Below are 18,793 nucleotides of genomic sequence, written 5' to 3' on the forward strand. Positions count from 1 at the left end.
CTAAAAGTTCTTATTCACTGTACTGTAAGCTGATCCAACTCGCAAACGATTCGTTTGAGTCGAATATTTTCAATGAATCCTTTGATTCGTTCCCAAAACCAGCCTGAATGATTCATTCATAAACCGGACTGATTTAGTTCTCGAATAGGGCTTGGGCGTCGTGACGTCATTACTTGGCGTGGCCGCCACGTTGGTAGCCTCCTTTACTGCTACTCGGGCTACTGCGCAGTGTTTAGACATACTTCCTCTCATCCGTGTGTCTTAATTTGATTAATTAAAAATCTATTTCAACCATGGTAAACCGTTGCTGTATTGTGGGGTGTAATAGCGCAACATATAATCGCCATGGGGAAAATAAAATGAGAATGGATTAACTTTACACAGCTTTCCTGCTTGGAGGCGCGACTACGGAGACCATAACATCTGTATATTAATTTATATAGCTTAAGTCAACATTGAAAATAAGGGAAATTTCTTGGGTTACTCATCCAAAATACGGGAAATTTCAACATTCATCTTTTTGTTGCTATCCCTCTGCTGACATAAAAAATTCGAACTACAAAACTGCTGCATTAACTAACGTTAAGCGATTTGTGAAGCTAGGTCTCACGTGACTTTAGTTACAGATTGCCATGAAATCGTGCTCTCACAACAACCACGCTATCATAAAAAGCCCAACACCACGCTAAGGTTTCTTTCAAGTAAGCAAAACGATGCTTTGAAAACAGCTGTTTCGCTGGAAGGGCAAGGAGTAGCAACAGGACAACAACACAGAGACTTGACAGGTCCGACTGAAGAGCTGACGGGATATTTTACAGGAAAAAACCCATCCATTTGTGAACTGTACATGAGACTTCAATGACTTGTAGCTTCGGAACTATTCTGAAGTGTAGGCGCTCACAAAACAAACAAGGTAGCCGAAGATATCTGTAATGCAAAAGTGCTGCAGCAAGTCTCCGTCGGTACTCCACTATTTGTTGGGAATTTCATATGGATCCAAACCGTTAATAGTGCCGATTTTGTCCACATAGCGTATAGCGTATCCCTATAAATCCCACAACATTTTCGCAATTTTAACAACTTTTTTTCTTTCTCTCTACTCATCTCTTCTCGTTCAACTTGCTGTATGTTTACATTCGCGAGGCTAGCAACAGGGCCGCCATGCCCCAGAATGCAACTCGGCGCCCAAGCCCTATTACTGAATGGACAAATGATCAGCGAATAACAAGTTTAATTTTGTTCTGTTAATCACATGATCAAAAGGACTAAATGGTCAAATGCCATCAAAAGTATTTTCGCACAGCACAAACTATGGGCCACTTTAATTATAATTTCATGTCGCTTAACTGCAGCTAGAGTGAGTGAATGATTACAGAATTTTCTTTTTGTGTGTGAAATATTACTTTAAGAGCTTCATTTTACCAAAGATACAATCATTTTGAACACACAAGTACTAAATGTGACGTGTTTACGATGTTTATGTTCATGTTTGAAACAATGGCAGCGTCCATCTCTCCCTTGAGCTCAATGTCTGCTGCGCCGCCAACAGCCATCTTTGTCCCGCTCGAAAAACAGGATGCCTTTACACATTCCATCCATCTCAATTGCCATCGCATTCAGAGTGAGGAGAATGTCAGGAAAGGCACATCAAGTAAATCAGAGGAAGCGATATGAAGTAGAGAGCGGTCGATAATGGAAAAAGCATGTTTTCCCCTCTTGAAAATATAACTGGTGCGTTCTTAATTGACTGTTTTAAATACTTCTTTGCATCACAGAGAAGCTTCTGGTTATGGCCTGGGTAATCTGGGGTTAACTTTGGATGTCCATGTCTTCTGAGAGAACTGACATCAAATGGGAGATAACTAATCATGAGAGATGTTAACGTAGTAGAGTATACCAGCAATTTCTTATAGGCTACAGTATATGTGATTATAATTACCCTTAAGAGGGATCAATGGCTAGTTACATACTCTGACTGCTGTATGTGTGCCAGATTGTTAAATAAGCAGAAAGAATAAACTAAAACGAGAGTAGAGGAAAATAGCATTATCTTTGATGCTGTGAACATATAGTTAGGTAACGTTATATTGCAAAATTAAAAAGAAAATAATACTTCTGTAATATATATATATATATATATATATATATATATATATATATATATATATATATATATATATATATATATATATATATATATACATAATATTTTTTTATATTTCAATAGAGAAGTTGTGATGAAGTGCTGGGTTGGCTGAGACCACGAGCAGTTCTGTCTTACATACTGTCAATGCACATACTGTTCAAAAGCAGCCACATACGGTTACCAAGGCTCCATTTTATTAATATTGAAAACAATTAATGTGGATTTTTATGGATCCTGTGATTTAGCATTTAATGAATAGAATGAATTTTTTAATGAATTTAATGAATTTTGTTCCGAAAATACTCCTTCCGGTTTGTCACAAGTTTCGGAAAGTTTTTTTCGAGTATGGCTCTGTGTGACGTTAGATGGAGCGGAATTTCCTTATATGGGTCCTAAGTGCACTTCTGCCGGAAGAGCGCGCGCTCCCATATAGCAGACAGAGCACTGAGAGGCTGAGCACAGACAATCACTGATCAGAGCGAGAGCGTCGCGAAATGTCACAGAAGTGTGTTTTTGGTTGCCAGGGCAAGACAACCCTGCACAGATTACCAAAGAAAAAACAGCATTAAGGGACCAGTGGATGGAGTTTATTTTTACAGAGCATCAACGGAGTTGTGCAAGTGTTTGTGTTTGTTCCCTGCATTTCGAAGATGCTTGTTTTACAAACATGGCCCAGTTTGACGCCGGATTTCACATCGTTTAGTTCTTAAGGATAATGTAGTCCCAACGAAAAAGGGTCACGATCGTGTGTTGGAACCGCAGGCGGTGAGTAAAACTGCTTCAAATATCTCTGTGTTGTTAACTTAGCTATCGGCGCATAAGCACGTCAAGTAAACAATATGCGATGTTGTCATCAAACTGCACTTTCCACATGTACAGCTTAAAAAAAAAAGTATATACAGATATACAAATATATACAGTTTTAGTACATAGCACATAGATACATCGTTTGCTGATGCTGCTCTTGTAAAATTTCAGCCTCTGGATCTGTGTCACAGCTTCCAGATGCTCTCAACGCAAAAGCCTACTGGCGCTCGTGATTCTTTAGCTCCGCCCACACGTCACGCAGCCTGTCGTGTTTTTCTGGGAAAAATCGGTACAGACTATCTTTCTCTTATGAATATAATAAAACTAAAGACTTTTTGGAGTTATGAAGGATGCAGTACTACTCTATAGGTACTCAAGATTATCAGGATATTGAGTGAAAACAAGCATTTCACCCCCCCCCCCCCCCCTTAAAAAGAACAGCATTTATTTCAAAGAGAAATCTTTTGTGAAATTATAAATATCTTTACTCTCACTTTTAATAAATTGAATGTGTCCTTCCTTACTAAATAAGTATGAATTATTAGAGCGTATACAATTTGTCATATATTTCTAACCAAAAATACATCATTATTGTTAAAGACCTTTTAAAATACGGATATAAAAAGCATAGATTGTAAAATAAATTGCCACGAGCATTCAGATTGTATCAGAATTTCTATGACCATTCAGAACTCTGAATGTAAAAATAAATTAAATTCTCATTTTCAAGTTGTCATTGTGGCAGATGAGGAAAAAAAAGGTTAATTTTATACTATTCCCTACAGTCACTACAGTACATTGTGTGAGCAACACTTAATCAGATTTTTCTTTGACAGTCCCTGTTGGGAAGCAAGAACCAATTTATCATTCCAAAGCATTTGAGACATATGTCAAAGTCAGTGTTTATGTACGCCTCTGGCCTCAGTCAACCCCTTTCACTTTTCTTGCTCACTTGTAAATGTGTCTACAAAAGGAAGTAGCTGTTTCCTTCACGACCCACACAAATAAACAAACCTTTCTTCCTAGCCAAAGACTTCCCTTAACTACCTATGTCGATAACTACCTATGGTTACATATTAGTTCATATTAGCTATTCGATTTTTGTAACCATTTCCATCACATCACCCAGTGCTCAATTAAAATATCCCGTTACTCTTTCAATGTGATGATTCAGTGTGTGAGTGAACTGTCAAATGAATCAAACTGAACTGCAAATAATTTCAGACCTTGTTGCCAAGCTGTTTGACCGATTAGTTCAAATGAGCGATTCAGTCAAGAATCTGGCATCGCTAGATAAACAGCTGATTGAAAATGCACATGACTTGATTACTTCAATATTATAAGACAAAATTATTCTCATGTTGGTATACAAGCCCATAGAAATTTATGAGTAATATTTTATTGGGGTACAGAGATATTTTCACTGAGGCACTGAGGCTTGTGCAGTCCAGTAAAAAAATATGATTGTGTGTGTGTGTGTGTGTGTGTGTATATATATATATATATATATATATATATATATATATATATATATATATATATATACACACACACACACACACACACACACACACACAGACACACACACACACACAAAATCAACCAATCAATTGTTTAAAAGTATTGTACTACTACACTACTAAGTATTGTACTTATTCAATCATTTTTAGACACACATAGCCCCTAGGGAAATTAGACATGGTTCAGATGCCCCATTATTAGACAGTTCAGATCAGTAATGTCTTTAATAAATTACGCAGATTATAAACCAGCGCCCCCTAGAGTATAATATAAATGACACATATGTTTAGCTTCTATTGCTTGTTTAACATCTCATTTTCTCTTTTTGAAATATTTTAAATAACGTTCAATTCAGTCAGTCATTTATTGCAGTGACAGAAGCGTTGTAGAACACAACTTCTTCAGATCTCTAAATAAAAAATGTTAGAATGTAAATAATTCCCCTTCCCATGTATTAAAATGTCATCTGTGTGGTGTTTTGTGGTCTTTCGAGAACGGACTCAGGGGCATGGAGTACAGGGAGAAGCAGGTGCAAGGGGGATACAGCATCTGGAATAGATTTGAGATATTTCATGGTGAGGAATTTTTGGGTTAATAATCGTTTTAATCCTGAAATTGACCTAGAGATCACATTATTCACAGACCTATATAATGGACATCTCTGAGGAGAAAAATGGGTAACTGAATCATTGACTCACTTGATTCGTTCGAACATGTTGATTCAGTTCTGTTGTGGCATTGTTTAAAACAATTTTCGATGGCTTGAGCAAAACAGGAATATTTATTATATAACAGAATTGTGTCTAAAAATGAACATTAAATTCTAAGTAAAAAAAAGGTATGCTGTTAATGGAGCAGTACCTTTTCAAAAATTTAGAGACGTACATTCATAGGCTACTTTACATTAAGTAATTGTCCTGCATCAGGGATGTATGTGTTGCTCTTACTCTACAGTAACCATACATGCTGTGTGGTAGACGGAGTCACTAAACACACATTACAGAACATAATGCTTGCTCCCTATGCTCTTATTACTGATCCTCAGCAAGTATCCATATGTAGTCCATGACACTGTTTGGCAATCAGATACATCATACGTTTAAATGGTTGCAAACAATATATTTCTAAATTTCACATCTGGGATGAACAAAAACACAAAATTGTTTAATTTATCAATATTTTATTTATTTGTTTAGCTTTTTTTTTAACTACCAGTTCAAATTTTCACAACACATTATGTGCAGCCCCCTTGGTAAGGTAAATTATGATAGTGAATTCGGTTGGGTTTTTGTTAAATGTGAGCCAAAATCATCACAATTAAAAGAACCAAAGATTTAAACTACTTCAGTACTACTTTACAGAAAATTTATTTAATACACAAGTTTCACAATTTGAGTTGAATTACTGAAATAATTAACTTTTCCACTGTATTCTAATTTATTGAGATGCACCTGTATATTATAACGGATTCTAACATTTCACAATTGTTCTCAGAATTATTGTACTGTATCTATTGTCATAAACACATCCTTCTTACTTAGAGGTGTTCAAAAGCAGAAAAAGAAGAGAAAATGTAAATTAAATGCAAAAACCCCTCCATTAGCACTTCTCTAGAGTTCCACTGGGTGGCAATATTGTGTTACTATACATTCCCAACAGGAATTACTTTTAAACACTTGACAAAGACATGACAAATCTGTCTTTTTTTTCTTTTTCTTTTTGGTGTAGTTAAATGTGAGCTCCATGCTGTGTTAAATAAAACATTGGGATGTCAGCAGATATTCAATCCTAATTGGTTGTTGCTTTTAAAATCTGAAAATCACAGACATTACAGTGCTGATATTGAATGTTTTCAACTACATTGTTTTTATTGTTATACAACTACAATGGCACTTAGCAAACTACATCTGTCATTTAAACGATTTACAAAAGTAAATGCAAGCACCCAAAAATGGCATTTCTGGACATACAGTAGCTTACATGTAAGTGACATTCTTATGCCTACATGATTACATTGCATGAACTACTGATGCAGTCATGGGGCTTCAGCCTCACGTTACGTGCCAAGGTTATCTCACTATACAGTATTCACTGACTCACCCATGTCAGAAAGTTCACAAATCCTGTCACTGTTGCTAATTTAGCCAGGAGCATGATTATAATGACCTATTTTAGTCACATGCAGATGGAAATGAATATTTTCTTTAACCAAACCCTATATTTTTTGGCCCAAAAATGCCTGATTTGTTTATTTTTAAATAGGCCTATATATTTGTGTGCTTTTATGCACACTAGCCTATACATTTTCACATATATTTTTCCCCACTGTGATAGAAAACTCCACAAAGTTTAATATTTACTTAATGGTTTATTGCAAGACAAAATGATGTCACACATCAACATGAAAAATTGATAATTCACTTGGTTCTGTAAAAACAATTTTGTGTGTATTGCTAAATGTGAGTATTTTTGTGAGTATGCAAAGTCCAATTTCTTGTTGTTGCTAAGCTTTTTATTTTAAAATATATCAAGTTGTATAGAAAATTAACAATTCAGATAATAAATACATAAACAGAGTAAATATTCACATGCATACAATTTAACAACTATAAAGGTAGAATGAGGTTCGTTTCCCCTCTAGCGCCTCACGGGTAATGTAGTCAATGATGCTGAGGCAGACAATGGAAGTGGGAAGAGGTCCTTTAAACTGAAAACTTCAATGACCATACTTCCTGTTCTACGATTTCCGGTATATTTGGGAAAAGTTTCAATGGGGGTCGGAAAAAGAGATTAAAGAAAAAGTATCCGTGTTGTCGTGTACATGAAGTGTACTAGACGGAGGAAGAGGAGGGCCAGTGCCTTAGACGTAATAGGGGAAGGTAAGAGATGTTACTTACTAACCATATGATCCACGCGCAGGTAAACCGCATTGGAAAGAAAGTTGTTGCAATGTAAATCTCAGATTTTTTAAGTGTTATGCACAAAGGTGCTCGTGCACATACAATTTATTTTAGTCAAATTTTTTCTCTCGACAAGCACAGCCAAACGTGTATATTGTATTATTTTGAGGAAAATAAACATTGCATCAATATCCTGCTCGTGATCAAAGCTCTAACGGCGCTGCGCTCATCGCGATGCTCCTCCTCATCATCATCATCTCTGCACGCTTGCGATTCGTTTTTCCCCAGTTGCATGCATTCAGTGTTTGTAATAACCACTATGAACGGTGCATTTACACTTTAGTCTGGCATGAAGTAGCCTACTGAGAAGATAAGCGAACCTAGAATACATGTGTCAATGTTTGCTGTTAGGATGATCAGCTGATTTCTCAGCAAAGCACGAGAGCTGCGCTTCTACGTTTTTTTTTTAATACGGGATTTTCCCAACGGAAAAATATATGACCGAAGCAACTCATTTTAATTTGTCAGAAAATGCCCCATGCTTTCCGAATTTATCACCGCTTATTTTCATCAGGTAGTTAATTTGAAATCCGAGCGACGAGGAGCACGCGCGTCCACTCGCAGTGAGCATTTCGCATCTACCGCCTGATATTTCCATCCCCTCCATTGTTACTTCAAATCTAACGGAACCTCTACCAGAGCCGGTGTTTGATCCTTATCACATGCAAAGACTGATCTCGTCAGCTTGCGTAACATAGAGGAAGATTTCATCCTGAGAGCATCTAATTTGCTCTTTGTGCACGCGCCGTTTTGAGGACTTGATCAGCTCGGAGCTCCATCATTCATCACTCATTGATTGCTCCAGTGAAGCTCTGATTTCTCTGGTGTGCCCGAGGGAAAGATTGAGATGGATTGGCGGTTGCAAGGTAGGGTGGAAGACTATTTAATTTTAAGAAATATCCTCACTACTCTCTGTGGTTAAAGCAGACCGTTATTTTACTCGCTTTGGCATTCTATCTGAATGAGGACACTAACGCTGACAATAACGTGTTTTTTTAGTGTAAATATCAGGTTTTCAATTTTTATAGACACCGAAACCTCAAGTAATTGTGTTTTATTAATAATAACTTTTAAGAAAATCAACTTGCATCATAAAATAATTAACATATTTAGTTAGACAGTTGGAAATGTATGTAGCCTAGTGAAAACTGTATCCATGACACGAGACTCCTGGTTTGACATCACTATATTTTGTCTTCATTATAGATAGTGTTTTGGCTATACTACTTTGCCTATACAATTATCGTGTCAAGTTATCTGTTTAAAAACGAATAAGTGCTTTCCATAGTAAATCTAAATAGTTACTTCAGAGAGATGTGTAGATGTTGAAGACATGAGGTGGTTTTAGTTGGTAAGGTTGTTTACTGGTCTAATATTCCTTTAAATTCCAAATTATGTTATTTGTATTGTCTGTGCATGAAAAATTATTATTATTATTTTACTTCTGTTAGGACATTCTGTTTCACGCTGCATGGACAAGTAGTGCTTGATAGTGATAACTGCAGGTTCGCTTTGTACTCTCACACTGATGGTGAATCCGCTGCATAAAGAAACTTTGGTTTAATACAGATAATAAAGTGATTTCGGGGTTACTGCATTAAATGTTTCTTTTAATAATGACCATACAATTTAAAATGGTTATCTGGGGTAGGCTTTGATATTTATGACCAGCTTGATCTTTGTGAAATCTAATTCATGTGAGGAGGTGGATCACATTTACATCCAAGTCTTCATAGAATGGAACCCAAAACTTATATTTTCTGACCTCAGTCACATGTAATCAATAAGTGAGTAACTGTGTGAGTAGTTTAATTCCGTAGTTGAAATTAATTTCATATTATTAAGCTATTTTTTTAAAAGGTTGTGTTGATAAATAATATTAGTGAATTTTACTGTATGTTCTTCTTATTTAAGCATATCATACCTCGCAAAAATCTCTCTTCAGCCAGCAAAAGCCATAGTAGCATGCCAAATTTTGGTTAATATGGGCCTGATCTTGACTATTTCAAAATCTTAACTATTTTATGGTGATTCTGTATGAATTTGTAAGTGATTCTAACAGAAATGTACAATTTGTTTGAAAAAAAAAAAAATTGTAATCCTGCAAGTCCACCCCTAAATCTAACAGTCAGTGTGCCATATGAAGATTGTGCCAAAACGTACATATCCAATCATACAAAATGTATATAAATTAGCCACCAATTTGCCAAAACTTAATAAGTTATGAATTACCATGAGATTGTGTTGCACTGAGCTGCTCTACCACCTAAACATCATCCAATACTGATCCAGTTAGTTTATGTCAGGAGATATCATCTCATTAAATGCAGTTTGCCTGTTATCAGGATTCAGTCACAATCTTCCTTCAGTGGCGGGAAATGGACAGTGCTTTTTCTCCAACTCTATAAAACAGAATTTCATTAGGAAACAAGGATTGATTTGACATTCTTTCCAAGGAGCATGACTTGGACAAGGTTTGGGTGTTCCATTAGTTTCCCAGGCGTTGTAAAAGACAGAGTGAGAGGAAGTCTGAAGTTTGGTTTGGACCAGCATTTTGGGCTCCTTGGAAAGTGGGCCATAGGTCCCTGGGGTGAGTGAAGCTTTTCTGGGGCAGGCATGGCAATGACGTACAGGCAGTGCGGAATGGATACGTACAGCACCGTCCAGTCATTCTGAAGGGAGCTGGGGGTGTGATATGCGGTCTGGAGGTAGGAAATACAGGTCTCGCTTCATAGTTCCCTTACTATAGATCTTCTGTTCTGGTTGAGGTCTCAGCTTGAGAGGTAGGCCAACTTTTAGAGCGATTTTTGAAATTACAGTAAGATTGCATTTGATTTGCATCGGTAGGTTGGAAGTTCACCGTAGATACTTTCTTCCCTCGCAACTGGCAAAAGTTAGTGAAATTGAAACTCTCTGCTGACCTCCAGTGCATGTAACAATTTTTCTCTCAACCATCGCCAGCTGTCTCTGCCCAAACCTAAGCACATTTGCAAGCCTCGACGCGCAGAGCTGGGACGCTATTTAAAGATCACACAAGCGTATCAGCTGCTCCCATTTCCGTGCTACGTAATTGAATCAGTGCATCCAGTTAAAGAACTAGTCCGTAGATTTGAAAGTTCTGTTCACAGAAGAGGACTCTACTTTCTGTCATCCTTTCTTCTTTTCTGTCACTTTTTTTTTCCTTGTGTGTTTGGAGAATCAACCGTGTGTTACTCAGGCAGCTTGATGTAGGACACTAAACCCATTTTTATATGTGTTAAGCTATTCTTAGGCAGTCAAATAGTAGGCCTAGTTTTATACATCTGAGGGTTGTGCCGTAGAGTCACTCTTTTAACAGCGAGCTTTGGGGATGCGTTTGAGCATGCCATCTGCTCTGATACAATTTCTGTCATTGTTTCATCATTTCAGTCATTAAGTGACATCAGAGCTTTTTGGATTGGTCCAACAACTGACTATTCGTTCTTTGATGTTTAATTTATCTACATTTTTTAAAAAAATATATTTATGTAGGTGTATTTTTGGATGTTTTTAATGGCAAAATTCTTCAGAAAAGCCGACTTTAAAGCATCTCTTCTACAGTCATCCACATTCAGATAAAAGTCTTTGGTGACTGTATTTTGTATCACATCTCATGCCTATTTTTGGAGCATCCTACCATGGTTGTTGTTTAAGGCTCTTTTATTTATTTTTATTATTTTATTGAGTGTCTTCTCCATTGTTGCAATGTTACAGAATAATATAATTTATGATGAACAGGGGTTGACCAGTTCATAGTTGATCCATGATCTTTATGAACCAGGCCCCATGGTTCATTGCGCATGTGATCCATGGATTAATTGCATAATGTAACCATAATAGAGTGAAAATGTATCATTTGAACATGGTTACACAAGTGATTTTAGATCATTCCAGCGCAAGAAGCAGCGAAAGAGAACTTGATTCATTTCTCACACACTGTTTTCTATTTACACAGCTGTACACACATGAAGCATGTGCAGAGAGGTGTGTTTCAGACAGAGCATGAACACCGAACTGAATCCTCTTTCGCATCTCCTTGACAAATGCTGAGAAAGAAATCGGATGTGTATCATTATATTGGACCTGTGCATCAAGTCTTAAAGGGACAGCAGCTTATAAATACCTGCTCATTCCATTAATGCTCATTAAACAACAAAACATCTTGGACAAATATTAAACTATATTTAATTTATGCTGTGAACTCTATGCAGTTTTATTTTACACTTAATACATTTCTGTATCAGAATATTACTATTGGGCCTTATTTTATTTGTAACTTTGTTCTGTTGTATTTATCTATGCTTGTAATTTGTGTTTTGTCATTTGTTTCTCGTCACTAAAGCCGGTTCTCTAACCAGCGGTAAATTCCATCAGGTGCGTGATTTCACATAGAGCAGCTGTAACTACACAGAGCCGTTGTTAACTGACAAGCTGCGCAAATCCACGCTGATAACCGGCTTTACTGACTAGATGCGCATTAATTATCGGCCAAACTGGCTGTTCATTTGTCTTTATTTTTTGTAAAAAAAAATATGTAAAAAATTGTTTCACTAGGTTAGTAGTTTTTGCTATTTTATCAGTAAGAAGGACTCCACATTAAATAATAAATGGAAAGCAAAGTGAAAACTCAAAAATAGTAATATGGTCCGAATAATGACTTTTGTTATCTGTTGAACCACTAGTGATTAATCTCATGATATATGACAAGTGTTTACTTTACCTTAACGTAACTCACTGTACCTCACCTTACTTGTCTTGTGGCCTGACCCCAGTTTGAAAGCTCAGGTCTACTTGATTAAGCAAACCATTGACTAGTCGATTTTGTAGCTTTGTACTGTCCTACTTTGGAACAAATGAAGAGCTTTTTTGCTTGTTTTTGTTTCTGGCTCAAGAGTATTTTTGTTCAGAGTGTGAACTAGCTTTGGTGTTCACATGTAGGGGTTCTGAAGGAGAGCGAGACGTCAGAGACACACAGTAGATGCAATAACAGAATGCACATCGGTTATATTTCTCTTCCAGAATTTTCCAGTAAGAAATGTTTACTGTTTAGTGACGTGCGAAATGAAGTACAATGCAAGGTCAAATGACATTTGTCTTAGAAGATCGTTTTAATTCTGTTTCCATCTAAATCTCTTTTTTTAAATATATTTTTATAAATGTTTTAGCTTTTATATCATTTATGGGTCAGCACCTGAACAGTTTGGTACCACACTAATTTTGCCATGTGTAATTTACAGTACGAAGGATTTTATTTCCCCGAGTGCACATCCTAAATGGTGCACGACAGAGGCTGAGGAGTTAAGCACCCAAAGAAGAAATAGGCCAGTTGCATCCTTTTCTTCACACTTCATGTCTTAAGACTGTGTGTGTGTGTGTGTGTGTGTGTGTGTTGGAGATTAGCATGTGTTAGGTATCACTGAGTGTCAGGTTCTTGAGGTGACACTCTCTTTGCATTTGGAAATATGACTACATGCTCACTTTCTATCCTGCGTTTTAATAGTACCATTGATGCACACATTCAAGTCATATTCATCTCATAAACACTACACACATGAATGCTGCATGCATGCATACATTATCACCTTTTATGGAAGTACCCTCCACATTTTTCCAGTTTACAGTGTGACTCACTGCATTGATGCTTCTGGTCCAGGGGTGTGGGAACAGATTTATCTGAGACACACACATTTGCTACGGCACTGAAGGGTCTCCAGTTCATTCTCTCAGCTCTTTTGCCCATCCAGCACAAATTCCTAAGCCATTCCCATCAGCATGAAGCAACAGCAACATTCATTTCTCCAAATCAGATGCGAGTAGTATGTGGAATAGTGCACTGTTTGCAATGAGAAATATTTTAAACCGTATTATGGAACACACCTCATTAAAATAAATGTTAAATGCTGTGAATGGCTTACATTTATCATCAATTTCAGAAAGTAATGATTATTTGGTTTTATTTTTGCATATATTATTATTGGAGATTATATATATATCTCAGTTGATATTGAATATTTAATTGTGCATGCAAATTTTTCCATTGGGATAAGCTTTGTCAAGTTAATCTTTAAAAACTATTTAATAACTCTTGTCAAAAATCCATAAATGCAATATGTCGTAATGCCTAATGCGCTTGAGGCATTTACAATAATCTACTTTTTTTTGTGTTCTATTATTAATTTATTATTAATTTAAACAAAAGTATATGCAAATTTATTTGGCAGTTTATTATTTATCAGCAATAACATGAAAACAATCATCAACATATCTGCTGCCATTGTAATATTGGTTAGTAATTATTTTTCTTTATTCCGTCGCGTGTAATACTGTTTTCAGTTCTGGCAGTTTGATCAAATAATGAACCCATTAAGAAATAAAACAATTTAATAACACTGCTGTCTTAAATGTATATATTAGAATCTTGTCATGCCTAAATTTGCTTGAAAATGATTAAGGTAAAATGATTAGGTACAGTTGATGTTCCTTCTGTACAATAATATAGCATACTAGTGTATATATACTGCACTACATACTGAAAAATATAATAAGGAAGTATACTGTTCCAAACTAACCACAGGTTCTTCTGTATTCTTGTGGTATAAAAGTGGTATAACATGGCTTGAGCAGAACGTCCTGTTCTTGTTTTTGGTTTTGAGATAATAATTCAAACTGTTGACTAGACACAGTTAATGTAGATAAGTAGGCTTGGAGAACTAAAATACCGGAACTAGCTTGTTGAAGAGCTAGACTATGACCACATGGAAGGATTGATTATTTGATTTATGCATAGCTTTGGTCAATATTACTCTGTGGTTTCGATACCAGAGTCACAGCACGCAAACCACTTGGCCCAAAACAAGAATGCAAGGTTTCAGAGACCAACCAACAAAAAAACCCCACCAAGAATTCCCGTAAAAGCCTAAATAATTCTGCTTTCAAATCCTTATTGTGACATGCTTCAAAAGCACAAATGAAAGCAACAGCTATGAAAATACTAGGTTTACAAAGATCAGTTTCGACATTGTGAAAACGCTGCTTGATTTTCACATTTGATTAAGTCTAAGAGCATGTTACACCGTATTTAGTATTCCAGCTGCTTGGTCACTGCTTCTTCACAGCGGTGTACACTGTTGTTCTCACTGAGATTCGCATAAGAGCCAGTGTGGGCTCCCTGCAGACAAGCTTTTTATAGTGTATCCACGTCTGCAACAATAATAGCAATACACCTTTCTTTTGAAAGTCAATATTTGTGTTGTTTTTCCCATCAGAAAAGAACAGCGTGATAAGAGAACGCTAGAGTTATGGTCAGACTACCAGCAGGGGTAGATGTAAGAGCTTGTTTTGCCTTTTAAAACGAACCACAATTGTACATATACATTTCCACTTCTTCATAAAACCTAAATTCCCAGAAGAAAAGCATCTCTTTTGCATGTCCTTTAATTTGCACTTGCTTTCTGTACTTTTGTAGTTTGAGTCTAGTCGTGTGTGCTTTAGGTTTGATCATAGTTCTCGAGGAAGTTGCAAAGACATATGACCGCAGTTTAGGATAATTTTGGTGTCTGAAACCTCAAAAATTTGAGGCTGCTGGAGATAATGATCGTAGCTGAAATCGGTTGCTTAACTCCTACGCTGCCTGTCGCATGCTTATGCTTCCCTGCCTGCTTAACATACATATGCAAACTCTGTAGACCTTTTATTAATACTTCCACTAAGATGCAATAAATTGATCAAATGTGACCGTAACGAATTTTACATTGTTACAAAATTTTCATTATAAATGTTGTTGTTTTTATACTCAAGGTATCCTGAATATTTTTTTTTTTTTTTTTAAGCAACACAAATGTTTAATAATAAATATATCTTGTGCACCAGATTTCAGAAGGATCATGTGACACTGAAGACACTATTTTTGATCATATTAATGCAGCTGCCACTCCAAGGACCCTTTCCTTACTCTGTCTCTGTACATAAAGATTTAATTTAATTCTAGCTTGCATTTGATTGGCAGTGGCATTAACTGTATTTTGTGTAACTGTAGATCTATCGCAGAAATGACATTAGCTGAGCTCAGGTGAATGTTGTGCAGACCTCTGCTATTTCTCTCTCTCATTGCGACGAAGCAGAAGTCGAAGTGCGGTGAGACTGCTGTCTGTCTACGTTCTTTTTAATCGATCAATGCCCCTGGAGATATTCTTCAGCATTTTTCTTTCTCGTTCTCTCACTCCTACATTTATCCATCCTCCACTTCAACTGACAGTCCATTACAGTCTGATGTGCCCTGTCTGTTTTGTGTGTCCCTCTGCTAGACACGCTCTCATTTTATTTGCGTGTGTTATCTATCCTTTCAATCAACGTCTTTTAGATAATTGCCTTCTATTTGCGGTCGTTTCTTACTCTCTTCTCATCATTTCCCTTTTCATTTCTGGTGCTATTTTTAATCAAACCACTATGGTTTTTGTCCCATCAGTTGTGCAACCTGGAGGTGTGACACATACTTTTAAATCTGTCGGATGAATTTCTTGCCACCTTAATGGTGTGAGACATGTGACTAATCAGTGTAGGACCCACCGAATCTCCCAAGTTCTTCAGGATTTGCAAAGATTACACTTAAAGTGAAATAACAAGCATCATTCAAGCTTACGAAGGAGTCTTGGAGTGAAGCTTTTGAGGATGTACTTGAGGATAACACACTATACTGATCGCTCTCAAGAACCTGTGATCACAACTAGTGAATATAATATAAGTGAGTTTTGCGTTTTCTTTCTGTATTACAGGAATCCCCTGGAGATGAGCAAATGCACCCCGTCTGCTGCTTTGAACCATTATATATAGACGAACAGAGGCACCACAGACGACCACCCCCGTACAACACCAATGACCTTCACCATTGTATGTTTACCCATTCATTCGGAGTAGATTCTGTTTTGAAGCTCCTAGTGGTGATTCATGAGAAATGCGTGTTTTTTTATCGACCCAAGAAGGCTGAATATCCCTATTTTTATTATTATTACTATTATAATTGATTTCATTTATTTATGTTTTGTTTTTATTATTTTGATCAATTAAGTTTTATTCATCTTCACTTAAATAAAATGTTTATTTCTGACACTGAATTCTGCCAAGGGGTAAGGGAGTGTGAATCACATTTTCCCGTAAGGACACCATTTAAAGCCTCTTGTGTCTTATTGCTTTATTAAATCATTTGAATGCCATGTCGTCTGTCTGTAATAATTAGTAATGAGTGTTGCTGTAAATGAATGGGCTGCCTATTTAATTATCTTTGTTTTGCTTTAATTACAGGATCCATTTATTGTTGTGTCTCAGATTCTGTAATGGAAAATAGAGGTGAGTATTTATTGCCGTACTTTGCCTGGTCTTGATACTAATGATGCTGAATAATTGAGAAGAAATGTTCCATTTTGATTAACATTGATTAAGCTCCAGAAACCAAGGTGTGATTTTTAATTTAACATGGCATGTCTTGGTACAGTTGTTTTGTCAAAACCACAATTACTACACAGTCTAGACTCTGGGATGCAGCCATTGTAGAAAAACATTTGTTATTCTTTTGCAGTGGTGTATAAAATACCTGAAAGTCATACTCGAATAAAAGTGCAGAAATCTTACTAGAAAATTACTTTGGTAGAAGTTGAAGTCACCTTTTGGAATATTACTTGAGTAAAAGTCTTAAAGCATGTGATATTTATTGTACTTAAGTACAAAAAGTATTTTTTAAATCTTAAACGTACTTAAGTATTGAAAGTAAAAGTACAAGTAAATGCAACATGTAAAAGAAGCAAATAAATATGTATGTAAAAATTTTCATACACAGCTTGAGTAGCAAGATTGTTTTCAGTTTTAACAAGTTCTTCCATTTTGTATTTTTGGGTAAGTATAGGAAGCACTTCATCTGGTACTAAGTGTCTTTCATTCCAACATAAGAAAACATTTCTGGAATCTGCATCTGAAATCGCATACACCGTTTAATATATCTCAGAGGGGACATGGACGCATTTAACCTGCAGTTACAGATGCATAAATAGCCTTAATGTTTTTTTTTACATAAAAATTTGAATACTGATATTTGAAATCATTTAAAACATGAAAAAACATTGTCGAAACGTGATATTGAAACCACCAGTAGGTGATAGCAAGTGAATGTTAATAAGTGAGTCATTGAGATTCAATGATTCATTCAAACGGCTGATTCATTCAGAACAAAGGATTTGACTGTGTTAAAGAGTGAATTACTTAATCATTTATTCAACCGATTCATTCGAAAACCTTATTCATTTAATAAGTAAACATCGTCCATTGATCAGAGATGCCAAACATTATGATCTTTGTTTTGAACTATTTTCATTGGCAAAATTGCGCTAAAACAAGCAATAGTATGTCTAAAATGTAAGTCACTTATTGCTTTACTGAACTTGTATAAAATTATTATTAAATTTGTTCATGCATCTGCAGAAAAACGTTACTCTTTGTGTGATATAGATTACGTTAACTAGGCCTACATTAAATTATATAAATATTAAAAACAAACAGAATAATTTTTAGAATGCCTGGAATATTGAGCTTTAATAGACTAATGAATCAATGTGCGTGCACTCTGTGATTTGGTGAGATAGCCTTCTTGATAACGTCAGATTGCACATCTTTACAACAACAACATAATATATTATCCCAGACGATGCTGTATACCCCAGACTCAAATTGAGTGGAAAATGAAATCATCTGCGGTTGTTCATGCCGCGCACTTGTTTGCATATGAGCAAAAATTGTTTGGTAACACTTTAGAATAAGGTTCCATTAGTTAATGTTAGTTAATGTATTAATTAACATGAACAAACAATGAATAATACATTTATTACTGTATTTATTCATCTTCGTTCATGTTAGTTAATGAAAATACAGTTATTCATTGTTAGTTCATTGTAATTCACATGTGCATTAACTAATGTTAACAAGCACAACTTTTGATTTAAATAATGCATTAGTAAATGTTGAAATTAACATGAACTAAGACTTATAAATGCTGTAGAAGGATTGTTCTTGCTTAGTTCATGTTAACGAACGTAGTTAACTAACATTAACTAATGGAACCTTATTGTAAAGTGTTACCAATTGTTTTTAGGAGTCTAACTTGCAAACGCCAGACCACTGATTCGTCAAACCTGTTTTCCTGCAGTCTGTGTTCTTCTGACTATTTTATAGTAAGTAACGAATATACTTAGGGGAAATGTATCGGAGTAAAAGTCTACATTTTAATTAAGAAATGTAGAGGAGTAAAAGTTGGCTGAAATATAAAAACTAAAGTAAAGTACAGATACTCCCAAAAAAT

The 18,793-nt window shown here is 35.9% G+C and overlaps 1 protein-coding gene across 2 annotated transcripts in view; it reads left to right on the forward strand.

Moving 5' to 3' along the window:
• Positions 1–7,196: 7,196 nt before the first annotated feature.
• The window catches only part of LOC128031005 (phosphatase and actin regulator 4B), a 37,947-nt gene continuing 26,350 nt past the window's right edge, over positions 7,197–18,793 (forward strand). Inside the window, exons 1-3 of one of the 2 annotated variants that reach the window (XM_052619175.1) lie at positions 7,197–7,353; positions 16,224–16,338; positions 16,750–16,794. In XM_052619175.1, coding sequence (XP_052475135.1) covers positions 16,782–16,794 — 13 coding nt within the window. In that variant the 5' untranslated portion in view covers positions 7,197–7,353; positions 16,224–16,338; positions 16,750–16,781. Of the gene's footprint in view, positions 7,354–7,615; positions 8,301–16,223; positions 16,339–16,749; positions 16,795–18,793 lie in introns of those variants that run through there. The other variant, XM_052619178.1, reaches the window with a different exon arrangement.

This window comes from Carassius gibelio, chromosome A16, assembly GCF_023724105.1.
Source record: "Carassius gibelio isolate Cgi1373 ecotype wild population from Czech Republic chromosome A16, carGib1.2-hapl.c, whole genome shotgun sequence".
In the NCBI taxonomy this organism is placed as follows: Eukaryota; Metazoa; Chordata; class Actinopteri; order Cypriniformes; family Cyprinidae; genus Carassius; species Carassius gibelio.